Source organism: Astatotilapia calliptera, chromosome 12 (genome assembly GCF_900246225.1).
Source record: "Astatotilapia calliptera chromosome 12, fAstCal1.2, whole genome shotgun sequence".
Lineage (NCBI taxonomy): Eukaryota > Metazoa > Chordata > Actinopteri > Cichliformes > Cichlidae > Astatotilapia > Astatotilapia calliptera.
The window spans coordinates 35,336,537-35,347,896 of NC_039313.1; the positions used below are offsets into that span (position 1 = coordinate 35,336,537).

Consider the following 11,360-nt stretch of genomic DNA (forward strand, 5'->3'; position numbering starts at 1 on the left):
CTGAAGAGCATATTTAGTCTACATCCACTCTGTCACATCCACACCTCATTTATGTGGTTTACTTGTGAAATTTGTCTTTGTGCAAAACTCTAGTGATAAAAACATTCCTGGGATTTTCTTTTTCTTAGTTTTTCACTGAGGCTCTACAGGAGTGATGGGATATTGTCCGCTACATTCATTTGAAACATATTTTAGTTGTCGCAGAGTTACTGTAAAAACTTAATGACCCTGCAAACGACTAAAGTGCAAAGGTCAAGGAAACAGGTTTTTAACCACGTTATGGAAAAGTAAGGTTAAAATGTCTGCAGGACGAGTCTGTAACTCTAGTTCCCTTTTCTTAAAGAAGCCCTGATTATAGTCGAGGAACAGCTCGTCTGAATTTATGCTTTTAATGGGCACGAAACAAACGAGGTGTTACAAAATGAAGTATTAAGTCTAAGCCCAAATATTAAATTATTAATAGTGCAACATGAAAAAAATGATTAAAAAAACATTAGGGTTGTGTGTGTTTCCGTCAGAGGACTGAAGTTCCTCGTGTTTCTGCGTCCGGCCACAGTCGTTCATCGCTCGGTGCAGACTAACTTCTGACCTAAACAACAACCCGCTCGCACTTCCAGCCGTCACAACTCGAGTATGAAATGACATCGGACACTTTTTATGGAAGTTCAGTCTTATAAAGTTTATTGACGTGAGGGAAACATCGACATCGTGTTTAAATACTCGACACAAATAAAGTTATTCAAACATGCGCGTGTAAAATATTATACACTGTACATAAATATTACACTGAAAAAACAATCATTTCAAACTGGTCTATTTTCCGATGCAGTGCTCACGTTTACATTTGACCCCGAAAACCACAACTGCAGCTGATCTCTGGCTGAGACAAGCCTCGTGTTTATAGTGCAACAAAGGACACCTCGTGGATTTTAATGGAATGCTCGACTTATGGCGGGCGTGGGCCGTTTCAGGATGGCCTCCACGGAGAAGGACAGAGACTCGCTGGGCGCCATCTTGGTCCCTACAGGCTTCGACAGAAAGTCTTTGGCGTACCTGTCTGCGAGTTTTACCGCCTGAAAGTCTTTGGCAGAGCTCTCCCTGTACTTGCGGGCCGCCTCCTCTAACAGCTCCTTGCAGTACGGAGCTCTGAGCTCTGGCCCGGACCCGCCGCTGGCTTTTTCACTCAGCGAGTGCTGGATGAGGGAGTGAAAGGAGTTGAGTTTCATGGAAGGCTTAGCACTGTCCTTGCTTAACTTGCTGAGGACTTGGCTGGAGTTTTGGGAATGAGGGTGGTTGGGGAAAGATTGTCCAAAGCTCCTCTTAGGAGGAGAGAAGGCCGAGCACTCCCTCTGCTCCCCCTGGGTGACAGCAGGAGGTTTGGGGTCGGGCCTCTGAGGGTCTGATAAGTCCTGCAGAGCAGCGGCTCGGGATCCCTCCAATTTAGCAGCGAGCGCGGCCTCCTGCTCTGGCGGCTGACTCTCAGCGGGCATCGCTTTGGGCTCCCACACAGCACCGGGCTTCATGTTCTGCACCGCCGTGGCGTTAAACAGGCACTGCTGGTACAGAAGAGCGTCTCCCAGGTTGGCTGCGCCGCGGGGCCACATCACGAAGCCACCTCGCGACGGCTGCAGCGGGTAATGGCGGTAGGTGGTCGCCACGCTGACGTTGGAGGAGATGAGCTCGACGTTCCCCGGGGTCGAGGGGTACTGCATGCCCAGATCCAGGCAGTTAGGGGAGAGGAAGCTGCACAGCTCTTTGGGCTGCGGCTCGACCGGAGCTGCCGGCGAGTAGGCCGTCTTGTAGGAGTTGTACTCAGACGAGTGGTGGACCAAGCCGTTGGGGAAGAGGAGAGAGCCTGGAGCCCCCTGGTTGTTCTCCATCAGCTCTCGTTCTTTGTACTCCCGCTCCAGCATGATGGTTTCCAGCTCCTTGTCTGCAAAAGCCCTTCTCTTCCTCATGCGGTCGCTCAGCGGAGGGGGAAGAGACGGGTTGGCTGCCAGGAACGGATCAGACTGCACCGGGCGATATCCTGTCATCGAAAATCAAACATTTACTTCAACTTTTATGACATCGAGTGTGTTTGGAATTATATTACGACACCCAACATAGATAATAATCTAATTAGCTATTTATACTTTGTAATGCTGCTAAACGAGTTAGCGTATCACGTGCCAGAATTTTACTGCTTACAGATGTTAGCACGTCCTTATCGCCCCGTTGGTGTTAAAGGAAAAAGAAATGTAAGCCCCGCTTCGAGCGAAGGAGAGGCAGAAGAGGAGCTTTTCTTTTTGTCTGAGCCGTACCTTCGAGGATGCTTTTGGCGAGCATGGTGGACGGTCGGATGTGTCGCTGATATATCGTCCTCCTCTCTGCAGGAATTGGTTTCCCGGATATGCCTTTCTTATCCTGAGAAATTAGAGAAACAAAAGAAAAATATTTAAAAGACGCTGACAGAGTGTTCACCTTAATCCTTGTTAAAATAACTGATTTTTCACAGCTGAGGTCCAAGTCCCATGTATGTTTGGATAATAAAAACCAGCCTCTTAATAATAATCCAGTTAAAATATGGGCAGCGACACACATTTCTCGTGTTATTACAGCCTTGAAAAGGCCTCGAAACAGCCCTAAACAGGACGGAGACGCAGGCCTAACAAGTCAATCTAACATTTAACACATTTAGTTTTTATTTTTTTGCAGTAATAGAAATGAGAGAAAGTGTTTGTTAAAGATATAAACTTGGACATTTAACAGGAGCTCAGCTGATGACACAAACTGGGAAACATTCATCTGGTCTCATCTTTAAAATGCTGGCGCCGTAACAGTTTCGCTCTTTTACAGAAATATGCGCAGATTTTTCACACACACATGGAACAGCTGTGATTTTGTGTTTTTATTCAAATTCTCTTCCTAAGCCTTTATTTGGGGGAAAAACAAAATATTCCTCATTTGCTGAATGAACCTCGAAAACCTCCAACGGCTCCTCGGATGTGCCTTTATATTCGTGTTTGTTCAGTGAAGCTAACAAAGCGATATAAAGTGCACGCTGAGCGACTGCATTCACGCTGAACACTGAGCCTCGGCTTTACTCTGATCAGCTGCAAGCCCGAACACAGAGCCTTTAAAATAACACGGACTGCGCTTCTGAAGGCTTCGGGTTCTTATAAAAACTTTGGAAGAATCAGCGCAGCGATTTTCTTTTTCTTCCACTGTAGCACAAAGGTCAGTGTGCAAATGTGCCGCAGTTATCAAAAACAACACGAAGAAGCGCTCGACTTTCCCACAGACAAAAGCAGAAACTGCCCCGTTTACAAAAGAAGGACTTCAGCACAACAGAAGCTGCGATCACAGAAGCAAGGCCTGATTCACTAACACTGAGGGGTCAAAGGCCACAGGTCACTGTAGCGGCTCCAAGTGCCACAGCTTGCTGTGTGAGGAGATAAATATGTTGAGCTGCCTGATTTCAAACAGTCCTGATCATCTGAACTTTCCACTGAAAACCCTGAGCTGCAGGGCAGCAGTGATCCAGGCTCAGACTTCCAAGCAAGCAGCTGATTAACCGGAGACGCTTCATCACACACGTGAGTCCTTCCTGCGTTATTAGCGCGAAGCACCTGAACGCATCAGCACAGCACCTCCACCACACACCACCCTCAGTCTCACCTCCGTGGCCTGCTGCCTCCTCAGGGCCACCTGCGCCGCCATCACCCGCTGCCGCTCCACCACCAGCAGGCAGTTGGCGCACTGGCAGTCCCTCCAGCGGCAGAAGCGCTTGTGGCCCTTCAGGCAGGACACCACGCCGTGGTTGCGGCAGCGGGCGCACTTCGGCGTGCGGCTCAGTTTCCTCTGGTCACCCGCGCACATGGGGCCCGCCCTGTCGCGGCTCTTAGTGCCGGGGCAGTCGTCCTCTGAGGCGGCGTGGCCGAGCTGCGGAGAGCCGGGGCGCTCGGAGGAGTCGGCCAGCTCTTCGCTCTCCGTCTCCAGGCTCTCCACGTCGATCTCCAGCTCACACCCGGAGTTCTCTGACATGTCTGCCGGATTTAAAGCCAGTTTGTACCTGGAGACGAATACGAGTTATTAGATTAGATCAGGTGAGAAAAACTGGCACTTAAAATATGTAAATATCACCAGCTTGTCAGACTTAACACACCAAATATTCCCATTTCCTCATCTGGACAGTTTCATGAATTATCCCAAACTTTCAGGTCTGTCATTTCTTATTTAAAAAATAATAAAATAAAAATATTTTAGTCTAGTAAGTAGATTATCTACAAGAATAAAAAGATAATAATAAATCTGTTGTTCGTTTTTTTTAAGTTTAAAACAGTTTGAAGTTTTTCAGAAGGCTGAACATTTATTTTTATTTACAGCTGTGAAATATTTTAACACGACAGTTTGTAATCAGAGAAAGTGAGGCCTTAATAAAACCAGAACTAGTAAAACTCCAACAGTCTGCTGGATCTCAGAGGAGTTTGTCACATAACCCGGGATATTTGGGTCACGCTGGCTCACAGAGTTTAATTAAACCGGTTTAATTAATCTGCGTCTGAGCGACTGAGCCGAGAAACACTTTTAAAAAACGGAATGAATTTTACCTCCAGGAGTCCAGCAGGGCGGGGCAACGTCGTTAACACCGTGATGAACGCCACACTCACACACACACTCACACACACACGGTCCAGACTCAAGCTTGTAATTAGCCGTTAATTGAGCGGATAAACGCAGACGCGCCGGGGACGCGTCCAACTTTCCTCTGACTCGGACACAAGGAGCCACACCGCTATGAACCGAAGCAGGCTGCCCTCTGATTGGCTCATTTACAAACACGCAAAGAGCCAATAGGAGCAGGAGCAGTTATGCAGGGGGCGGGCGGAGCGTCGGCCACAAGCACCGCGCGCCCTGCGGTTACTTCAGGAGGTCACTTTCCAGGAAAGACAGGCCGAAAGTGGGAAGATGTGAAAAAGAGAAAGTCGTCCAGGAAACCAGCGCAACAGTTTATCACGTCGCATGTCTGCGTTTAATTTCAGGTTCGTGTGAGCAGAAACGGAGCTTCAGGCCTGGCTCACTGTCCTCTGCGCGTCATGGAAATCGAGCTTTTTAGTTTTCAGCTGAAAAAACGAACAAATGAAACAGAATTTTCCAAAACTGTAACTTTCAGTGAGCAAATGAGGAAAACTGTCATTTATTGATAAGTAAACCTTTAAAAAGAGAAGATGATATTATAAAGATTGAAAAAAGATTGAACCTGGTGGATTCACTTCCTGACGTCATTATTCTGCTGGGCCTCTGCCCACAGACGGGGGTGGGCGGGGCGATACAGGTGTCCTGCGGGTTGTTACAGTCCGTGCAGCTGGCACAGATAACCGGGGAAGATTACCGTGTTTTCACAACAATCACACCTGAGAGAAAAACCCACCGTGTCAGCATGAAGAGGAGCCCCACACAAAACAGCAGCTGGAGGATACGGAGGCCCAAATGTGCCTCAGACCAGCAGACGCGTTATTTAGAATATCTGAATATTATATTAATACATCTGATTATTATTATTCGCTGCTTTTATTTTGGAAATCCACCCTCATAATTCTCCTTTAATGCTATAAACGGCTGAGATGAAGTCCCGGGTGTCTGAGTGCTCTCTCTCTGGTCCTCAGTGTCTTTTTCACCCGTGACACTAATGACTGAACGTGGGCCTTGCACGCGTGCATCTTTGTTTGCGGGCTGCTGATTGAGAGTCAGCCTCACAAAGACAAAAACACGGACACGTGACATTTATTCATTGTCAACCGACTTTCACGGGAACTGACTGCGGGACAAAGCACACGCGCACACAGGCCTTCACAGTGGACGGCAGCGCTGACTGCTGCGAGTTAATGTCACGCATGTGCTGCATTGAGAAAGAAGGCCGTGGGACTCTGTCCTGCGGGATTTTTTCAAACTAAAAATGTCCACATATTTTTAATTTACTGTCACTGTGCGCATGCGTAATATTAAAAAGAGATTTTCTTAAATGACATTTTTATCTGTTTATAATTCTCATTATCATTAAGATAATATAAGAATTCAATTAATGTGATTTTTCTCCGGTGCAAATTTAAATATAGTTACAGACTGTTATTAGCTCTTTGTTTTCCGTGACGAGTTCAGATCTTTATTTCTTATTTTCACGGAGGACCTGGTCCCGCTTTGTGCTTTTCTGGCACGCGGACTCAAGGTGAGCCGGTGTTGTGCCAAAAAGTGATCGCCTGGCAAAAACTGATGTCCAATGTTTCCGTGTATTTTTTATGTGTAATATCAGTTTTTCAAGTATCTTTACAACTCTGTGTTATTGTACATTATAACCAACCCGCTCCTTTATCCCCACCTAAAATATTTTTACTGAATATCGTAATATTTGCTGCTGTGCTCTTGGCCAACTTACTCTTAAAAACACATTTTTAATGTTAATGAGTTTTTTTAACTACATAAATAAAGGTTATATAAAAGTCGCTGCCAAATGCAGCTTCTACCTTGTTACACGAATGTTGTTTGTGGCTCAAGATGACTTTGTGTCATCCAATTTGACATGTTTCACATATTATAGCCCAACAAGTTACTTATAGCAGTTTAAATACGAGCAATCACTTTTTGGCAAATATTAAAAGTGCCAAAAAGTGTCCGCAGGTGCAGCTTTATTTGCTTCTTCGTCTTAATTTACTGCGGAGGTTACGAGCAGCCCACCCGCGGCTGCTGCTTCCACGCCGGGAATGCTTTGATCCTGAGAGCGGGCCGGAGGGCCGGACAGGCGGGTCGCGCAGAGCCGGACCCTCCAGGAGAAATGTGGACGTCACGGCCTGGAGGTCTTTCAATGACTTTTCAGAGAGGGGTTATTTTTGAACTCTTCGGAGTTCCTTGAAGGAATTATATGGATCCGTGAAATAGTTGTAGGCTTTAAGGAGTTAATCTAAGGGAGGTTTGGTGAATTCCCAAGGCCAAGGAATTTCCAGGTTTTAGCTGAACTCCGCATAAGGATTTTCCAGGGACCTTTAATTTGATTTAAGAAATGTAGCTTGTTAAAGGGTCTTTGCAGGGAGTCCTGATTTTGTATTGATTATTTATTAATTCTGATATTTTTCCTTCGTGGAATTTGATCATTTCGCGGGTGTTCGCTTATCTGCTCAGAGGTTGGGGTGTATCAGACAATTAGGTGAGGACTCTGGGAATCACTGATTGGGTTTTAGGCACTGATGGAATTTCATAAACATTCACGGGTCTGTTGAGTCTTGATTGCTTTAAAAGAAGCTTTGAGAAGAAAATGTAAGTTAATATTAATTTTAGGTGCTTTGCAAACCCCCCTCAGCCTTTTTGGGGTGTTGTAAGAGAGATTTGCTCCACTTAGCAATTTCAGAGGTTATTACGAGGAAACCCAGAGATCCTTGAACAAATTCCATGATCACCTCAGGAATCCTGAGATCTTCGATCAGTTTTCCTGGATCCTGGAGTGGTTTTGAAACATTACAGATGTTTCCAGCCTGTGACTTTTTTAGAGTATTTCCTGAAACCAGGAAATCTTAGTTTTTGTTCCCTGAAGATTTTCTGTGGGGATGTTCAGCGGGGTTCCCTGTCCAATGTCACAAATGCGACAATACATCTCCTCAGACAGTATCGCCCCAGTTTGGATGTTCCTGATGTTCCTGTAAAGAAACCAGTCTGTGATAACCGAGAGTCATTAGTCATCTCATGACTTTTATTCATCTGAACCTTCGAATGGTGTCTCTTTAGTATGATTCCATAAACATTTTAGGAATAGTTTTCCACATTTCGTTGTTGTTTTGTGGGAGTGGCTCCCTGCCTTTGATTTTCCTGCACCAGGTATTTCCCCAAAAACAAACGTAAGAAGACAGAGTTCAGGTCCAACATGACATCATGAAAATAATTTTAAACAGCACAGGAAACAGTTTTCAGAACATTAAAGGCTTCTTTCATTCCCACAGCGTGCACAGATATGTGACAGTGTGTGTTTATAAAAATCATGTGTTAACTGCATTTGGGCTTTTTGTGGAAACATGCAGGAAGCAGCGATTTTGGCTGATATGACCTTTGCGTGGATGCAGACACACAGTCCTCACATGCTGTCCAGTTTACTTTGGGCCTGATTGAAACAGCAGCATCTCGTTGGAAGCGTCCTGCTGTGCATGCCGTAAAGTGTAACAGGAGCTGTGTATAGACAGAACGAGCAGCGTGGGATCACTGGGGATCCTGCTATGTTAATTAGCCTCTGATGGACCGACAACACATGCAGCTGAATAGAAAACCAGGCGGGGCGACATTTGTCTCTGTCTGAAGGAGGCTGACACCTCGACCTCTCATGGCCAATGTGCAACAAACAGGAGGACGTGTCCTACAGCTGCCTGACAAGCCTCATCCACGCTTTTTACTTTCATCTGCATTTGCTGCACCCAGCCAGTTCCCTGTAACCCGACTGCTGGTCATCATGTGATAATTGGGACATTTTCTCTGTGAGAAAGAGAAGCAGCTTTAAAGTAAACTTACATTCCTTCAGTCTGAGTTTGCACTGACATTATCGATGCACTGAATAAAAGCTGTTACTTACAAGCTCCCCACACTTTCATTTGGAGAATAATATCGTTGTGATGTTTGTGAATTACACTTGTATCATATCCAGAAAACTTTCCTTTTATCCTAGTTTCACTTTTATGTAAAAGTATTGTATGTAAAAAATATTTATGTGGATAGAATTTTTTAGCACACAAGCATGCGCTGCAGTTTAACAGGAATGTGAAGTTTTTAAGATTAAAACGTGACATTCCTCTGTTGTCCACTGGGTGGCAGCCTTCAGCCGGAAATCCAGCGATGTTCTGTTATTCTTACTCCACAAAAAAACAAACAAACAACAACAACAAAAACAATTGATGTAAAAGTTCCTCTCGTTGTTTGAAAGAGTCCAGATCATTTAACCTCTTTGCTATAATTAAACTATTGATTAATATTACTAGTCTGCATTTGATCAAAAGTCTTCTGCTTTGGATGTAAATTGGATTTCTTATTGTGGGGTTTAGATTACATTAGCTTCAAAGATATTTCATTTTTTACATTTTACAGCTGGTTACACTGTTTAGCTCAATTTTAGTCATTAACTATCAGCTGGTAATATTTAACCTTTCCTCATTACGTAGCAATTTACACACACACACACACACACACACACACACACACACACACACACACAGCCTGTCAGATCGGATGTTGTGACATTGAGAAAGGTCAGTTTTACCGGGAATATGATGGCATACATGTGTTGGCTCCACATCCAAACACGCTGAATCATTTCATAATGTGAGCACAGCACAGTTAATGCATTTCACTGAGTCTTTCAACAGCTTACTGTAAAGGAGACTGAGCAGTATGACTTGGTTAAAGCCAAACCCGTAACATTACATATTTCTTGCTATTAGAAAGGTCAAAGGTCAGAGCAGTGACGACATTGATTCCGGTTCAAAAGAGCCAGATTTCATGAAAATGAATGGATAGTGCAGGAAGAGTGGCTGTCTGAAAATTAGATGGATTATCTTTTTTGTTTTTTTGTATTTATAATTCAGTTTCCACATTTCTTCCTTCCAGGAGTCCAAAAAAAAAGAAGAAGAAAAAAGAAAGAAAGAAACTAAGTACAAAATTAAGTTGATGTTAAAAGTGTTCTCATTAAATATTAGGTATAAAATCCGTTAATGAGTCACATGTTACTACTTTAAAGTAGTTTTTTTAAAGAAAATATTTGGTAAATTAATCAATTAATGGAATAAATGTTTATGTGCTGAAGATGCAGGACTGAGGCCAGAGCTCCTGTTTGTCAATATCAGTGTGGTACATAAAATGTCCAGTAAAAGCAACAACAACAACAACAACAACAACAATAATAATAATAATAATAATAATAATAATAATAATAATAATAATAATAATAATAATGAAGAACTGGCAGAAGAAAATAAAAGCTTGTTATTTTGCGGTTTGTCCACCAGAGGGCGCTCTGCAGCTTCCCTGTTGGCAGCACACCTGAGTCTGAATCCATATATTGCAAAGAATTAATCAATAAAACAAAGATTATTTTTAAATGGCATCATTATATTATGTCAGCAAAGCCTCATAAATATGTGACTGCACATGAATGTTAGGAAATCTGTTTGTTTCATCAGTCTGAAAGACAAAATAATAATATTGGTCAATGAATCGGATTCTTAAACCACTCAATAAAATATCCCAAAAAAAAAATGTCCAAAATAACAGACAAACAGATTATTTTATTGATAATTTGGTTTCACGTGTCTTTCCGCGTGTATAAGATCACTCTGACGCTTCTCTCGTGTTTTGCAGCCACATTTTAATTAGTAAAGCAGCAGCTGTCAGGTGACTGTAGTGCAGTAAAAACAGTGGCGAGCAGCACACGAGGAAATATCACTGCGCTGTCACAAAGCGCAGAAACAGTTGCCGAGCTGTCCATGAGCAAGGCAGGGGTTCAGCTTCCGGGCGTGTCCTTCCTCTTTCCTGCCCACACTGTCGGGGATTCTGTGGCTTTCATTTCTCACATCACTCGTCTTCGTTACATCTACTGTTTTGAAAATCTTCATTATCCACGTCACGAGAGTCTCCGGCGCCTGTTTGTGGTTTATGTGCAAAGGACACCACGAGATGGCAGCACGTGACAGGTTTAACGTGAGGGGCCGCGCGCTGAGCGAAGGAAACGTGGACTAGCGGATATTCATTTGTGTATTTCTGTGAGTAAAAACTATTTGCCCCCCACGCGCGTGGATAATTTTGATCCACAGATTATTCACAGCACTGTCACTTCTCTGTTGTAACTAGAAAGTCACGTATGTTTATTTTAATCCGCCGCAGCTGCTTAATCCGGATGTTTCGTCTTACCTGGTTCTTCCCTCGTTGGAATTTGTCACCTTTGGAGCGTCTGAACAAGCGGAAGCTTAAAAGCTGGAGTATGTGATTGGTCTGCAGCTGCGCAGATCATCAACACGTCACAGGTTTAAATACACGAGCACTGAGGGAGACACGTGCTTTTATTATTGCGTTTGAGATTTTTAAAGCGCTGACAGCCTGACTGACGTCACTGTCTGATGACGATCAGTGTTTGTTTTTCACTTTTACAGAAACATCTTCGACATGACACCAAATATCTAAACAGTGGGTTTCACGAGGCTTTAATCATTTTAATAACATGAATATCATATTTATAATCTCGTGTTTTGATGCATCGAACTGAGATTATTCATTAATCAGATTTTTTAAAGCTGATTTCAGATCCTTCTGTTCGGCTTTTACAGGTGATATGAAAACATTTCATACAAAAACAACAT

At 43.7% G+C, this 11,360-nt stretch overlaps 1 protein-coding gene across 1 annotated transcript; it reads right to left on the bottom strand.

The window, feature by feature from the left end:
• Window positions 1-664: 664 nt before the first annotated feature.
• Window positions 665-4,811, bottom strand: dmrt2a (doublesex and mab-3 related transcription factor 2a). The gene is made up of 4 exons (XM_026188850.1): window positions 4,593-4,811; window positions 3,661-4,054; window positions 2,304-2,406; window positions 665-2,029 (listed from the first exon to the last, which is right to left on the bottom strand). The coding sequence occupies exons 2-4, from the start codon at window positions 4,024-4,026 to the stop codon at window positions 930-932; spliced, it is 1,569 nt and encodes a 522-aa protein (XP_026044635.1). The 5' UTR covers window positions 4,027-4,054; window positions 4,593-4,811; the 3' UTR covers window positions 665-929.
• Window positions 4,812-11,360: the final 6,549 nt, after the last annotated feature.